This window comes from Panthera leo, chromosome D4, assembly GCF_018350215.1.
Source record: "Panthera leo isolate Ple1 chromosome D4, P.leo_Ple1_pat1.1, whole genome shotgun sequence".
NCBI lineage: Eukaryota > Metazoa > Chordata > Mammalia > Carnivora > Felidae > Panthera > Panthera leo.
In genome coordinates, this window is record NC_056691.1 from 8,527,279 (window position 1) to 8,544,439 (window position 17,161).

Here is a 17,161-nt window from a genome sequence, read left to right on the forward strand (position 1 = left end):
TTGGCGTAAGAATTCCTTACATATTAAGGGTATTAAGACTTTGTTGTATTTTCTTCAGAATTTTTAATTTGCCTTGTAACCATCTTTGTGATGGTTTTCACCACAGAAGAAGTTAAAATATTTTTGGGTAGCTAGATCGACCAGTGTATTCTTTGGTAGTTTCTTTCTCTTCCTTTATTTGGAAAAGGGCTTCCCCACCGTAAGATTAGTATTAACTTCTATTTCTTTCATGTTTTCACTTTTTCCATTTAACATGTTTTAATTTTTATGTTTAACTCTAAAATTCATTGTAGTTTAAGTATGTGGTAAGCATAGAATTTTATCCTTTCTAAATAACCAATTATGAGGCTCTCTCAGTAGACAAGCGTACTACATTCTGATGTTAGTAGCAGTCACCTACAAAATTAACAACTTCCTTATTTGATCAAGACTTCTTGCCCCTTATTAATTAAGATTCTAGAAACTACCTCCTGAGAATAATCTCAGTCATAAAGAATCATCATCCCCAGCTGTAAAACTTCTTTATGTGATGTTACTACTGATATTATTTAAAATAATTGGTTCAGGGGCTTAATTTTTTTTTATTTTCATGTTTATTTCTTCTTGAGAGAGAAGAGAGAGCACAAACAGGGGAGGCACAGAGAGATACAGAGACACAGAATCCAAAGCAGGCTCCAGGCTCTGAGTTGTCAGTGCAGAGCCCGACGCAGGGCTCGATGCAGGGCTCGAACTCACGAGCTGTGAGAGCATGACCTGAGCCCAAGTCAGACACTTAACTGACTGAGCCACCCAGGTGCCCCTGTCAACTTCTAACTGTAAAACCTTACCAAGTTAATTTAATCTATCTGAGACACAGTATCATTATTCATAAATTAAAGGTAATAATACTCCCTACCTGGGCATGGGGGCCTTTCAGAGATGGGCCCTCTACTTGTACTTTGCTATTTTGATAGCCCTTTCTTCACAGGCCAATGTGAGGGTTCTGCCAGATTCTGAAGGTCTCCCAGTTGTATATTCGGGGACTCAGAAAATAACCACAGGGTGTGTAGGAGCCCACTGGGTCTCTGTGAGATGGACTTGGCCCAAAGGTTGGAGAACATTTACCATGTGTGCGGTGGTGGTCCTTCAGCATCATTCATTAAGAGGCTGGGCCTCTACGGCAGTCATGGACCAGTGGTCTCTAGACCCATAAGCCGTATCTGGAAATTGGACCTGGAAATTGGGTGAGGGACCTCATCTCTCCATTGTGGCAGCCAACATCATCCTGCTTACCAGCTGGCAGATGTGTTGTTGTCATTGTTGTTACATAATTTGAACACTATCCTAATTAACTCTATATCTGTCTGACATCTCTGGGAACACGATGGTCTGTTCACCACCACCACAGGTCAGGGTACCCTCACTGTCACTGTAGCCTTGCTTCCCAACACTGTAATTATGTCCTTCTTGACTATGACAGGTAATTACCGCTTCCTTGATTCTGACCTCTGAAGTTCCCTCCAAATTGTGCTCACTAGGAACACAGTGTAATGGCAGCAACAGCATTTTTAATCTGCCGAGGACAGCCACCCTAAGCTTCCCAAAGATGCCATTGCTCTCTTACTTGTTGATCCTCTATTACCTTTGTGAAAGGAGGGTGTCCTGGGTCTTTCCTGAGAATGTAGTCGGGGGAAATGTTCTTGGGTCTTACTTGGTAGATCTTTCTAGCCTTTCTGAGCCTTCTGACTCCTTCCTTAATACTATGCTGCAGAAGTTCTGGAATCACCACTTCATTGACTGCAGGCCATCATGATGACCAAGCTTCAAAGTGACATCCCAGCAGACTGTTAGGTCTGGTATTTTGTTAGAACACTGAATCCTATGAGTGCCCACGTCAATGAAATTGTGTCCTATCCTGACTTGCATTCTACCCTTTCTAGTTCAAGATCCTTAAAATTCACTTCTATACATACTTCCCTGGCTCTTGGCAGGAAATATTAGTCAGCTTGTACATTGTCTTCAGTATGTAAGTTAGACTCTTCCAGAATAGGAATTGACTTACTGCTCAGGCTGTGCTTGAGTTATCAACCTGACAGCCATGAGGGACCGTTAGCCTGAAGGCAGCTGGCAATAGTGAAACTGATCTTGAGGAGAACAGAATTATCTTGCAAGGCACAGGCTTCAGGAAATGGGGTTGTGCAGCCTTCAGGAAGCTACTGCTTGGACAAGAAGGATAAGAATTCTGCTTCTGTTCACCTGAAGCATTCAGGGAGAGTTGGGAAGATGTTTTCAGGATTCTGCCCCTTGTTCACTCAACTCTCCCAGTCCCAGGCCTCGGGGTCCTACTCTTTGCCAGCCAGGGTGCTAGCTATGATACATAAAACCTATCAAGGTTGCATTCCCAATCTCCTTTGCAGCTCTTCTGCTGTTGCTGGTTTACTATCTTGAAGTCAGCTTGGGTTCCCCAAGGAACTCAGTGTTAGGTAGAGTTGATAAGCTACAACTTCATTAAAGAATGTAATCCCAGCAGAACAAGAATGAGAAGTAAGAGAGATTCAGAGAAGGAGGGAGAGCTAATGCAGAAGCACATTACTCATCTGACCACCACATGGTATCAAACACCAGGAGACTGCTTGATCCCTCAGGGCCATCTCCAGAGGCTGAATGAACTACATCTCCAGACAGTGTATACAGAGGATTGGGGAGATTTGTCCACTGCCTGTTATCTCCCCGTTGGTCAACTGTTCACCCCTCAACATTAGCTAGCCTATACCTTTGGGTTGTGAATGTGTGAACACCAGATGGGTCTCACGGCATCCATGCCCCAGAGTCAAGAGGAATACCCTCAGGTGGAAGTGGAAGGATGCACAGTGCCGGCCTGAGGTGACGCACCGTTGGGCTGTCACCTTTGACGGGTCAAATGAGCTCGTACCTTGGCACGACAGGTCAGAATACATGGCTGAGGATTTCAGAGAACGGGTAAGACTGAGAGGATCTGAGGTGGCACTGAAATGGTGGTACACCACTTAAGGAACCAAAAGATACGTCTCAGTTTCCTTTCCAGGGTATTGTGAGAAGGTGGTATGCATCCATCATGGTGGACAAGGGCAGTGCCAGTTGAGTGATAGCAGGATGCCGGTGGTGGATGTCCTGTAGTCGTTTGTACTTATGAAAATCAGAAGTCTGCGCTTGCAAAGGATGAGGGAAGACAAATGTGGGAAATCTTCCACGGGCCCTGAGTGCTCTCTTCTCGCACCTGTCTACTCTGAGTCTACAAAATGCCTTATTGACCATGGCGCTGAGACTGCTAAATGTCTTATTGACCACAGTGCTGCTGAGAAACACATTATTTTTAAGGAAATCCATTCATCTGAATGGACAAACTGCTCAATTCCACTGAGAAGGTATTGGATGGTTTGTTCCCAGGCTAATTCTGCCTCCAAACAGAAATTTCTACTGAAGGTTCTTTTGGCTTAGCAAGAGTTTCGTGCCTTCTGGTCTTTCCCAAAAATATATTTGGCCTTGATAGTCACCGGTACCCAGAAACACCATGTGGACCAAATGAGAACATTTCAAATTGGAATATGATGTAACCGAATTTTTGTGGGAAGCCAAGTATATGGCACCACATACCACAGAGAGGGAACTTTTGAAGGAACACTGCCATGACCAGTGTAATCGTGTTTCAATTCCCATGTGCCCGTGTCCTTGTTCCATTTATGCCTTCACGGTTGCTTCACTGTAATCTCCTTTCAGCCACTGGTATTTCTTCTTGATATCCCCTCTGCTTCTCTGTGTATAGCTACAGTTCTGGCACCCACCTGGCTTTTGTGCACAGAAGAAGCCTCAGTTTCTACATTCATCTTTTATGTAACTTATGTCAAACTCCTAGCTCTTCCACAGTATCCATCCCTTTGGCTACCCACATTGAGACCTTATTTTCTTTCTTTAACCATGTAGTGTCTCTTTCAGTGTTGCAGACACAGTACAAGTGTCCCAAGTGGAAGGAGTTCAAGTGCAATGCCAAGGTCCAAGCCAGGCTCGGGAAACTAACAGGGAGGTTTGGAGTAATGGAATAGATGACCCCAGTGTGGTCGAGGATGAGGCTGAATACACACTCTCCCTATGGGCAAAGTGCCTTTGTGAAGGAATCTGATCTTTAAAATGGTGAATTCCTCTTTCCATGCATTCACTACAGTTCCAGCAAGCAAGTTATGGGCTTGGAAGAAACTAAAATTTGTGATGGGAATAGGAGCATTTTAGACGTTGCGCACTTCACACTAGAGGGGAAGCCATTTTTAAAGTCATGGAGAGTGTTCGGGACTGCAGCTAGAAGGGCAGGTGCACGAGCCTTGGGGGTGTCTGTTACAAATAGAGCGGTGAATCCTTCATGCCGCATCTCAACAAAAACTCTTCAGTGTTTACAAACGGGCTTTTGTTCAGAGAAGAAGCTTGAACTTCCATATTCATCTTTTTCGTAACCTAGCTCTTCCAGGATTTCTACTGTTGAGCCCATAGACAGCAAATGCACATTTAGGAACTCATAGCTCCATACCCACGTCTCCTTTGCCGCTGTTGGAGGAAAACTCTTAGACTTGACCCTCACTGGGTCAGATGCCCAACCCTGGGATCATTGCCAAGACCAGGGCAGTAAGATGCTCTGGTTGACTGGGACTGAACCACATGAGGCGAGGGCAGACATAAGACACCACCCAAGTCCCAAGGACTGAGTGTGAGGGAGGGATGCCTTCCAGAAGAAAATCTGGTGCTGTTACCAGAAGAAGAGCAACTGTTTGCTGCTTAGAACGAACAAGAGATGTCCACCTAATTGTCTTGATGGACCCACTCTTCCTTCTGATACAGGCTTCCATAGGTCCAATTGTTAGGCAAACCGGTAATGTCTACACTTACACCTGCACACCTAGGGATGCCCCTTGGATTCCTTTATGGAATCACAGGCTTGCCCTGACTTCTTACGAAAGATGCACAGTCTGAAGCTTGGTTTCTTTTAAGGACTGTGCATTTATTTCCCGCTCTTTTTTTTTTTTATAGCAAAAAAAAAAAAACAAAACAAACAACCCATATTTTAAAAAATGTAAAGAGTATATACATATATCGCATATCAAATATAAGCCACATTACTTTGCTGGAGTTTAAACCCCAAAGACCAAAGACATCATGGGCCAAGCATCTTTATAGATACCACTTTACACAGTGGTATGTCTGCATTCTACAGATGGGGAAAATTGTCGCAGTTGGTATATATAAGAGATGTATAAGAAACTAAGAAGATATAATTTGTTCCTAGACATGCATCCTTTTCCTGTGAGCCATCCCCACAAGGCCACCCCAGCCACCCTCTCATTCTGCATCCACAGTACCACGAGCCCCATGTGTGTCTTTGGTGACGTTCTTCGATCCCTGTGTTTGTTTTCTAGTTCTTAGGGTTTATACATCTCTCCTCACATTGGCATAACCTTGGTTTGTAGGGTTTATATATCTCTCATCAGGTTGGCATAACCTTGGTTGTCACTGTTGGTAAAGTATATAGTACATTAAGACACAAAAAAGTTGCTTAATTGTCGGGGTGCCTGGGTGGCTCAGTCGGCTGGGTGTCTGACTTCGGCTCAGGTCATGATCTCACGGTCCTTGAGTTTGAGCCCCGCGTCGGGCTCTGTGCTGACAGCTCGGAGCCTGGAGCCTGCTTCAGATTCTGTGTCTCCCTCTCTCTCCGCCCCTCCTCCTTCTCTCTCTAAAAATTAAACATTAAAAATTTTTTTAAAAAGAGTTGCTTAATTGTCAACAGAATAGGGTCTTTCCTTCCTTTCCTTCCTTTTTTCCCTTTCTTTTCTTTCTTGTTTGTTTTTTTTTCCAAGGGAAGGAAGCTCCTCAGTGGAGGTGAAGATGTAAAGATATTTTTTAAAGCAAAATGTGTGAGCTGTGCTGTGAGAGCGCATGTTCATATCGTCAAAGAGAGCGCTCACGTCACAGAAGCTCCCCTCTGTGAATGCAAGAGGCCGGTGCTGACTCCTCTAAGAGAACAAAGGCGGTACCACTTTCCTTCCAAGACAGATCCAGGAGGCTGGTGGGGAGAGATGTGTGGACGAGGAGGAAGGACAAAAACCAAGATGAACTGGTGAAGACCCAAGAACAAAGGAGGCCAGAGAGGTAGCTTCCCCCTCATGGCTCTCCAAGCTGAGCTCTGTGTGTAGAACCTGGAGAAGTTCATGTCCGCATAAACGGGTTGCCCCTTTCTCTGTGCTCTGGGTCTGTTTAGGCCTAGCTAATAGGACTGTTATTTTCCTTCTGGGCTCTCTTGGCAGGACTTTCCAGACGTTGCATGTATTATGGTGGAGAGGGAGGGGAAGGGAGTTAGAACTGGGAAGTCAGGAGAAGAAAACACACGTGGTCTCCGCCTTATGGGCTCATAAAGAGGCCATAAGTTAACTTGGAAAATAAAACCCACAGATGATGAAAACAATGGAAATTATCCCCAGCTTCCAAGTCAACAGACTCGTTTCCTGATTCATCCCCCCACATTGTCACTTAGGAGACCCAGAGAGATGCCAGCTCCCATCTGCTTTAATTATTTTGTGATGCATTTCAGAAGAAGATTTAAGATTTCTAAGAATCAGAAAGATGGTCTGGCCGGAAAGTTTTTAAAACCCAGGCGGTGGGCTGTTGGCCCACCGCAGTGCACACCCCAGGAGTGGTACCTCCGTGTACCACAATGATCGTGGCTGTTGGGCTTTCAATGGCACCACACAAGGCAAAGGCACAGACTTGGTCCCTCTGAGGCTGGGTACAAGGGATAGAGAGCAGTTTGCAGCCTCAGGCACTGCCGGGTGGAAAGCTGCCTTTGTCCTTGGGGATTGTCCTTCCCCTACTTGGTGAGGATTGTAGAACCGGTAACTTAGGAGTAGTCAACCCCGGTTGCACATGAGAATCACCTGTTGAGCTTTGGAAACAGGCAGTAGGTTTACACCCTGGATCAAATGAATCGCAGTTGGAGGGATGCAGTCCAGGCGTCAGCTTTTTAAAAGCCTCCCAGGGATTCTAAAGGATGGACTTGAGTCCTTCTGGGCTTTCTGGGAAACTCTGTCCCGCCTCCGTCCCTTTCCTTTCTTTCCCCCTCTCCCTCACTTTCCTTCTCCCCTTCCTTCCCTCTAATGAAAACTTTGTGACAGTGACTTATTTATTTCCCCCTAAAACACCTTCACTCTCCTTCTAAACACTGCAGTGTTTCCAGAATTTTCTAGACTTACAGGAGTCTTGTGTTCAATATACACATTCGTATTTTGGCTGCATTGTGGGCCAGCCTGGCCATGCCCCTTGTTGGAAGAAGATTAAGAAACACGTAATGCAACTGAATAATCTTGGGGTAATGATCTTCCATTTGTCCATTTTCTTCATTGGCACCTGTGCCCACGCATAGGCCTGTTACGGACACCCAGTCTTCCGTTCATTCCCTCAAGATAGATAGATGAAAGCTAGCTACGTAACTGTTAATCCTAATAATATACCAGCCCTGTGCTAAGTACATATACACTGATGAATAAGAAAATACTTTTACTTTTAAATGGGCTAAACTTAAATATCGTATTGTAACACAAGATTTAAATTTTTTTTTATTTTTTATTGTTTTAAATGTTTATTTTTGAGAGAAAGAGAGAGATACAGAGCATGACTAGGGGAGGGACAGAGAGAGGGAGACACAGAACCCGAAGTAGGCTCCAGGCTCCAAGCTGTCAGCACAGAGCCCGACCTGGGGCTTGAACTCAGCTCAGAGCCTGACACGGGGCTCGAACTCACGAACTGTGAGATCATGACCTGAGCCGATGGACACTTAACTGGCTGAGCCACCCAGGCGGCCCTTAAAATGTTTTCAATGGGACCATTTGAGCTGAGTCTCAAAGACTGGGTAGGAATGAACAGGGCAAAAGAGGGGAAGGGGATTTCGAGGCAGAGGCGAAACCGAGCAGAGGCTGAGAGCTAAGAAATGGCTCGTGCCCCTCAGGAGCCACCTGCAATTCAGTGGGGTTGCTTTTCACTTGTCGGATGAGAACTGGCTGAGAGAGCATCCCAAGCAGACTCCGCGCCGTCAGCCCAGAGCCCAGCTCAGGGCTGGAACCCACGAACCATCAGATCATGACTTGAGCTGAGGTCAAGAGTCAGACGCATAACTCACTGAGCCACCCAGGCGCCCCCCCTCCCCCCGCCCCGCCACCGGCCAAATAAAGCTACTCTTAATCGACACCCTAGATCTCTACTCTCAAGAGTTTAGACCACTAGCCAAGCTGACCCATAGCGCCTGCTGGGTCCCAGGTGTGGTCTGAGGCATGGTCCTTCTCTTACGTGAAGGTAAGACAGCCAGGGGTGTGCAGGTAAACGCTTTGCCTCTGGCTCTCAGAAGGAAGGAAGCACAATGTGTCGAGTTTGTCCTTGTCGCCAACTACAGATTTGAGAAGAACTGTGTGCAGTGCACTGAGACAAGCAGGTTCCAGGCTCCCCACCAGGCACGGCCCTCGCTCACTTGGGACTCTCCCGCCGTCGGCCACCCTGGCAAGCGCCATTGGAAAGTTGCAGGCCTGAGGCTACAGCAGAATAGAAAAGAGAAATCTGTTTCCTGAAACAGGGGCTTTAGGGAGCTCAAGTTATGCTCTGGGTTGCATAATGAGGGGGCCAAGGAACTGTGTTTCAGGACTTAGACAGTAGGTGCTAGAGTAGGCAGCCGCTTTGGGGCCCGAGGTCAGGGGTGGGAGCCCAGAGCTTCTAAACATCCTCCTAAAAATCCTCAGTAATCTTCCACAAATAATGTCCTTCACCTCAACCACCTCCCCCTTCTGTCTTTTCCCGCCGCAGGTCACGTACAGGTCTTCATGTTCGCTGGAGAAGATTCCTTCCTCTGTTTGTCCCCCTAGACCAGTTTCCCTTCCCATGTTCGCACACGTGCCCCAGGCTGCCTCTGAGGACCTGGGAGGTGGCCTCCCAGGACGTCACAGCTGTAAGGGGCTCGGGGACTCTGCGGAGGGGCAAGATGCACGGCGATTCTCTGTGTTCCCTCTTTCAGGCACCAGCAGTGTTTCTATGGGGTCAACCTGTCCAGTCTCCGGGGGGCCGCGGTGGACGAGTATTTCAGGCAGCCGATAGTGGTAAGTGTGCTTCATTCCAGGCTTTCCCCCCATGTGTTCGTCTATCGATCCGCTCGCTCGCCCGCTCGCTCACGCACCTGGGAGGCCCCGTGTTGCCAGGCTCTGTGAAGCCGGCACAGAAGAGAAAAAAGAGCTCCTTGGAGCCCTGGGTTTTCGAGTGCTCCAGCTCTCATTTCCAATCAGTGACGAAAACTCTCAGGGAATGATGCTGTCGGAGGCAAGGAGATTTTCTGACCGCCTTTCAATAAGTCACTTCTAATTCTCCCACTGCCCTGACTCACCCCGTGTACACACACAGCCCTGGTACTTGTTCAATAATTCATATCTTCCCATTGATTCTGGTGGCCTCAGGCATAGAGGAGGAAGCTCTGTAAAATAAATAGCTTAGAGCAGGAGCTTTGCTGTCGAACACGTTGGGGTTTCAGTCGTGGCCCCATCCAACTGTGCGACCTTGGACAACAATAAGTTTGCATTAACCCAAACTGGCTTAATTACTGGGCTTCCAAAACCGCAAAGCCTGAAGCAAGGGACCTGTTGCAGGGGTTCAGACAATGTCACCCGAGTCTGATTTTTCCATCCTTGTAATTTGTCTCCATTGCCTCTGATTTCACCCTATTCTCAGTCAGGATCTCCCCTTGTGGTAGCAAGATGGCTTCAGGGACTCCAGCCTCAGACTCTTCTTTTAAGTCCCACAGGAGGACCTGCCTTTTTCCAGTAACTTGAGCCAGAGCCCCAGGATTAGTTTGGGTAGAGCCTGACCGCCCTCCCTTGGGTCGTGCTCCTGCATCTGCAACTGTATTCAGGGAAAAAGTGATCAATGATTGGCCAAGCTAGGGTCACAGGCCACACCCGGAGCAGAGGTAGACTAAGTTTTTCTGGAACTTCCTGGAATGTGCAGAAGTGGTAAAATCTGGATGATTTTCAGATACACCAAACAGCTGCTCCTTAGCACTCAGGAAAGCATGAAGCACTTAGTGCTTGGCGTGTAGAAAACGTGAAATAATTGTTAGCTACTCTGACTGACAGTCATTCTCATTAAGCTCATGCCTTCTAAATCCTAACTCTTGTTGACTTAACACTTCAAGAGGAAAGCCACTTTACAGGCTTGCTTGGGTTCAGTTTATCCTGACCGAAAGATAATGCCTCTGCTTCCTTTCCCCCAAGGACACGTTTGACGTTAGGATTTTGATGGCTCGGACGGTCAAATACACGGTAAACTTCATGGATGCAGAAGAAGCAGATCTGCACAGGTTTGTAAATATCAGCATCACTCCTGGTCTTTAAAGCCTCTTCTCAGCCTTTCTCAGCCCCAGAACCTCAGTGCAGGGTTTTGCCGCTCACACAGGGGCGAGATCTCGGGTGTGAGTCACACACAGGGATGGTATATCAATACTCATTCCATTTTATTGCAAAACATGGATAATGCTGCTTCTTTCATGTGTTGTTTTAAGAGCTGAATGAGAAAAACTAAGTAGTAATGGCTTGAACTTCTGCAACCACTCAGTGTTCTGAGCCCTTCACCTCCAATGACTCATTTCGTCCTCACGACAGTGCTCTACAGATGGAACTACTGTTACCTCCATTTTAATGGTGACAGATGTGAGGCAGAGTGGAACACTGGGTTTCAAAAGATCACAGAATTAGTATGTTAAAAAAAAATTTTTTTTTCAGCAGCTGGCAAACGTTTATTAATGTATAAGGTTAGAAAGAATAGTAGTAGAGAGGGGACATTCAAAAGTGAATGCTCCCAACTTTCTTAATGTTTATTTATTTTTGAGAGAGAGAGAGAGCGAGAGAGAGAGCATGTACACAAGTGGGGGAGGGGCAGAGAGAGACAGCGACACAGAATCCGAAGCAGGCTCCAGGCTCCGAGCCATCAGCACAGAGCCCGACGCAGGGCGCGAACTTACAAACCGTGAAATCATGACCTGAGCTGAAGTCAGATGCTCAACCGACTGAGTCACCCAGGTGCCCCATGAGTATATTGGACCTGGGATTTGAACCATTCAGAAGGCTCCAGAGTCTGGGCTGTTTGACCCCTCACTCAGGCCAGTGCCCACATTAATGTCAAGAAGAGTACAGCCTACTTTACATTAGGTGCTGGGCTAAGTGTTTCACAGGCCCTGGCTCCTTTTCAAAGAGGACACTCAGTAAATGTTAGCTTTTCCCTCCTCCCTCCACTTGAAGGGACTCTGTAATGGGAACTCACTCCTCAGATGGTGCTCTGAATCCCCTTTGGGTGATTTTTCACTGGTATTTTGCCTTTTTCTCTCTGGAAGGAGATCTCTATGCACATTTTTTTCTGGGTACGAAATTTAAGACCCAGCCAAGTTGTCATCTTTCCTGGACCCCTGAGGAAGCAAGGGCCAGACTCGAGCAGGTGCAGCTGGCCAACGCAAACCATCATCTGTCTGGAGATCACAACGGACGAAGGGTGCTGTGTCTAATCAGCACAGGCTAGAACCTGCAGCACTAACAAAAAGAAACCTTGAAACAGAACAGATGGTTTAACTGACTGTGCCCCCCAGGTGCCCCAAGAGACTCTTAACTATAGAGAACACACTGACGGCTGCTGGAGGGGAGGTGCATGGGGGGGATGGGCTAAATGGGGGATGGGCATTAAGGAGGGCCCTTGTGATGAGCCCTGGGTGTTCTGTGTAGGTGATAAATCACTAAATTCTGTTCCTGAAGCCAGACTACACTGTATGTTAACTAGCTTGAATTTAAATAAAATCTTGGAAAGAAAGAAAAAAGAAGCCTCGGCGGCTTATAACACAGGAGTCTCTCTCCCCGACCCTGTTTATCTATCGTGCCCAGCTTTCACTCTGTACAGCATCACCCACCCTGGTGCACCAGCCTCTGTCTGGAACAGTCCTCCTCACTGAGGAAAGAGAACGATCGTGGCAAAGTCTGTACTGGTAATAAGAGCTTCTGCCTGGAAATGACACAGATCACTTCTGTTCACATTTAATTGGCCAAAGTAAATCACGTGGCCGGGCCTGAGCCTGGGTGAGAGGATAATTGCGACACTACCCTATGCCCAGCTCAAGAGAACTGGCATTTGGGAACAACTCCAGTAAGTACCACAGGCCCAGACAAAATGGACTTCTATTGACTTTATCTGCTGTTCCGGGCCCCCTCCTGAGTCCCAGGGAATTTTTTGAAAACTACATCTGTGTTGGCTTCCCAGAGATGTCACCTGTCATTCAGTTTATTTGTGTGTTGATTCAGCAAATGTTTATGGAGATCCTACCCTGTGCCAGATAGAGTGCTGGGGCTTGCACAGGTGCAAAAGGTAATTTTTAAAAGTCTACCCTTGGGGTGCCTGCGTGGCTCAGTCAGTTATGCATCCGACTCTTGATTTCAGCTTGGGTCACGATCCTAGGGTAGTGGGACCGAGCCCCACATCAGGCTCCACACTGAGCACGGAGTCTGTTTAGGATTCTCTCTCTCTCTCTCTCTAAAAAAGAAAAAACAATAAATACATAAATTAATTAACAAAAATTTTTTAAAAAATTAAAAAAATAGGGGCGCCTGGGTGGCTCAGTCGGTTAAACGTCCAACTTCAGCTCAGGTCATGATATCACAGTTCATGGGTTCAGGCCCCACATCAGGCTCTGTGCTGACAGCTCGGAGCCTGGAGCCTGCTTCGGATTCTGTGTCTCTCCATCTCTCAGCCCCTCCCCTGCTCATGCTCTGTGTCTCTCTGTCTCTCAATAATAAACGTTAAAAAAAATTTTTTTAATTAAATTTAATTTTAAAAAAGTCTACCCTTGAAGAGTTCATAGTCTATTTAGGGGAATGCAAAAAAACAGGAGGAAATAATGGCCATGCAATGTCAAAAAATTCAGTGTGATCGGTACAATGGAAAACTCTAGAAATGCTCTGCCACAGGGTGAAAGAAGTTAGGGCTTTGGGGGGGCACCATAAATGCAAATAAGGTACCACCTCCCTTGAAAATCTTTAGAGCACTCTCTAAAACATGTCTCCCCTTAGCGGTGGACGAATAATACCATCTTGTAGCTGTGTAACACTTTTATAGTTTGCAAAGCCCTCCCGTACACATTTTTCCCCATTTGAGCACACGAGGACCTTGCAAAGGGAAGTAGGAGAGAGCCTTCGTCGCCCATCAACGGATGAGGCAACTGAGGCTCAGGGAATTTAAGTGACTTGTCAAGTAAGCACCTAGATTTTGTTGCACCTTCCCCACTGTTCTTCCTGTTCCTGCTCATCGTGCATTTGGTATAAACCATGGCCGCCTCGGTGTGATGCTTGCCATAGCCTGGTGGGAAACTCGTGCAGAGTTTTGTCAAGACGCAGAATTCTCCCATGTGTGGCATCACCCAGGCATTAATCACACACTGAGAGAATCTTGCTGCCAAGGCAACTGTGCTTAAGAGGGAAGGAAAATATTCCATGATTTTCCCCGATCCCACAAATGCGTCTAGTGTGCCTGTCAACAACAACAAAATAATTCCAAATGTTTCTACGCTCTCTCCTTTTTCTTTCCTTGCAGAGTAGAAATCCCCTTTGTGTTTCAGATGACACAGTCTGGCCTCATCCACGGCCTGGCGTTCTGGTTTGACGTGGCCTTTGTTGGATCTGTGTAAGTGTCACCCCTTCCTTGACTACTCTGTCCTACGCCATCCTCTGCGTTGTGTAGTCGTGGCTTGAAAGTGTTTTGAAGTTGATTTCAACAGTAATACTTGTTTCTCTAGGTTCCGAGAAAGGAAGGCACTTTTAGATTTTAGGGCGAAGTCAAAATGAGACAATTTTCCATGGTGTCCTCTCAGCTTTGGCTAACGTAGTGTAAAACCTCTTGAGCCAACTGGATTGAGACTTAAAGGGATGGGAAAGGGTCTGTGCTTCATCAGCCCTCTTGGTCTATTCCAGAATAGAGGGTGGGAAGGACCCCCAGCCCCTGCCTTGGCTTCCAGCATGTTATCCTGGTTAGAGAACCTCCTGTACCTGAGTGATACCTGGAATCCTACCTTCCCTGACTCTGTTCACGCCCTCAGCCTCACAGAAGATGCTAGAGAGTCCTTCCTCAATGATCAGGCAGGCATATACCACTAATGCTAATTGCAACATGAGGTCGTTTCATCGTGTCTTCCTTGCCCTTCCTGAAAAGCTTGGAAAGCTTCAGAGGAAAGAGGAGAAAGACCACCTACAAGTTGACTGTCCGTGTTTGGTCTTCCTCGTAAGGGCTGTGCCATTACCATACCCCCAAACGTCTACTCTCCTCCTGACTCCCCTACTCTCTTGCCAGGCTTTCTCGTGCTCTCTGACTGGTGAACCCAGTAGCTCTGGGTCACATGACCAGGTGAAAGGAAAGCTTTTGCATTACACTCCTCTCTTCTCCTCGTAAAAACATCCAGGCTTATCAAGACATCTGCGGAGAACAGAAGTGCCCGTGGGGTGGGGATGCTCAGGGAGCTTGTGGGGGTGGGGATGCTCCGGGGAGGAGGGGACCCCCGGCAGCCTCATCTGGGCTGACAATCAGAGAAAAAGAAAATGCTGTACAAGTCGTCCCTACACCGCAGAAGCATATTTGTTCAAGGAATCCATACATTGGTTTCTCAGACTTTCCCCCAGTGAATCTGTTCCTGCAGAGCTAAGGGAGAGAAGCTTGAAGTGGCCTGCTCCAAGGGGACAGTTCCTTTGAAGTGAAATGCTTTATCCTATAAAGCTTTAGACAGCTTGCATCCTGCTCCCGCATGTGCCTGAGTATATTTTGATAGAAGAGTGGTTTATATTACTTAGCGGTGAAATTTTGTAAAATGCACCCCCCACCCCCCTCGCTGCAACATCTTCAAGTCAAAATAGACCCTGTAGGGGTCAGCTGTGTGTTCCACGCACACCTTATTCCATCCAAAACAGCGACACGTTTGGGTGAGTCACCAGGACAGGTGACCTTGGTGTTTGGAGGCACAGCCAGGTATTCTCGCATCTTCGTATGAAATGAAGAACGCCCATGTAAACACTGTCACGCACACATACATGTGTGGGACGTCTGAACTGGAAGGACAGCAGAGACCATCTGCCCCAGGGCTTTTCTTGCTTCCAGAAGCCCTCTCAGGTTCCCTGAACAGGTTGGCATGAGATGGTAGGAGGCCAGACTCCAGACTTGTTATCTTGAGAGACACTTTTCAGACAACTCAGTTCCCAACTTAACTCTATTCCTTGTTGGGCTTCTAACGAACTTTGATTCAGAAAGACAGATTGAAGGGCACCCGAATGGTGCAGTCTGTTGAGGGGCCGACTCTTGATCTCGGCTCAGGTCAGGATCTCACGGTTTGTGGGTTCGAGCCCCACATCTGCCATCACCACAGACCCTGCTTGGGATTCTCTCTCCCTATCTCTCTCTCTGCCCCTCCCCTGCTCATGTTTGTTCTCTCTGTCTCTTCCTCTCTCTCTCTCTCTCTCTCTCTCTCTGTCTCTCTCTCTCAAAATAAATAAACTTAACAAAAAAGACAGATTGACAGAATGGCCAAATCCACAGGTTTGAAGCCTGGCTCTCCAACTGTCTTCTGTGTGATGCTGGGCATGTCCTTTAACCTCCCTGTGCTGACTTTATCGAGTTACTGTATAGACTTAGTGAGGGAATATATATAAAGCTCTTGGGACATTGCCATGGCAATGACCTAAACTGAGCTACCCTTACCTTAAAAGGATTCCATGAGTTGAAAACTCTGCAAACCAACTATCAACCTAAGTCCCCAGTGCAATCCATGCAATATGGCCCCAGAACGTAACTGACTTTTAACTCTTCTCCCGTCCCACAGGGTAACTGTTTGGCTGTCGACAGCCCCAACTGAGCCTCTGACTCATTGGTATCAGGTGCGGTGCCTTCTCCACACTCCCCTCTTTGCCAAAGAAGGAGAGACCCTCTCAGGGAAAGTGCTGTTGGTAGCCAACAGACGGTAAGCTGAGAAGTAGACTACTGACTACTGGGCACGGGGGTGCGAGAGGTGGGAGCGTTTTCAGCACCTCGAAATGGGCAGCAGGCTTTACAAAAGCCCAGCTCACTCTGCTACCAAGACAGCAAACATCTTCCTTGCGATGAGGGCCACAGGGATGGGGAGCTTGGGGTGACTCAAGGGCAGCGGGGGTTCTCCACCTGACCACGGAGGTGGTCGGAGTGCTTGCCAAACGCTTGAATTATCAAGTGCTTGAAATCCCACATCAGCTCCTGACCTTCCTTGCATCCAGCCACACGCCCTCAAATTTAGTACAATACCATCGATTTGTTCCCCAGGGGACAGGCACAGCAGGGCGATGTGTGGTGTGGGCACAGCAGGACTGGCTGTGTCCCTCTGGTAATGGATTTCACGAGGCCTCTCCTCTGCAGTGATGACTTTGATTTATCTCATTTTTAAGATGCTCTATTTTCTTTCACCTTGTTGGAGTTTCTCCAGAGTGAATCAGGGGAGAAAGGAATAGCGGAGCAGTTCAAGGACTCTCAGGATATTAAGGGTACTCAGAGATCATCTCACTCAACTTCCTTCTCTCCCTACCTCCCACCTCTTCTCGGACCTGCACTTGAACACTCCTGTTTTGGAGAGCTCATCCCCTTACAAATCAACCCTTCCATTTTTTTTTAGTGTTTATTTATTTTTGAGAGAGAGACAGAGCATGAGCAGAGGAGGGGCAGAGAGAGAGGGAGACGCAGAATCCCAAGCAGGCTCTAGACTCCGAGCTGTCAGCACAGAGCCCTGTGTGAGGCTCGAACTCACGAACCGTGAGATCAGGACCTGAGCCGAGGTTGGACACTTAACCAGCTGAGCCGCCAGGTGCCCCAGCCCTTCCATTTTCAAAGTCTATATTTCTTTCATTACAAAAACCTAACACGCTCACATCTAAATTCAAAACTACAAAAGTGTCTGGAGTCCACACTCGCTGCCACCCCTCACCCACTCCCCAGATGGACCCCTTGGTCCATATGCTTCCAGGTGATTTTTCTGTGCATGTACTAATAACATCATTGTGGGGTTTTTATTGTTGTTTTACAAGAAGATTCAACTAGCCAT

The 17,161-nt window shown here is 47.2% G+C and overlaps 1 protein-coding gene across 1 annotated transcript in view; it reads left to right on the plus strand.

The window, feature by feature from the left end:
• LOC122205518 (histone-arginine methyltransferase CARM1-like) overlaps positions 1-17,161 on the plus strand; it is a 284,500-nt gene that overhangs the window by 211,528 nt on the left and 55,811 nt on the right. Inside the window, exons 8-11 of the mRNA XM_042913931.1 lie at positions 9,050-9,131; positions 10,296-10,381; positions 13,648-13,737; positions 15,917-16,054. Coding sequence (XP_042769865.1) covers positions 9,050-9,131; positions 10,296-10,381; positions 13,648-13,737; positions 15,917-16,054 — 396 coding nt within the window. The remainder of the gene's footprint in view (positions 1-9,049; positions 9,132-10,295; positions 10,382-13,647; positions 13,738-15,916; positions 16,055-17,161) is intronic.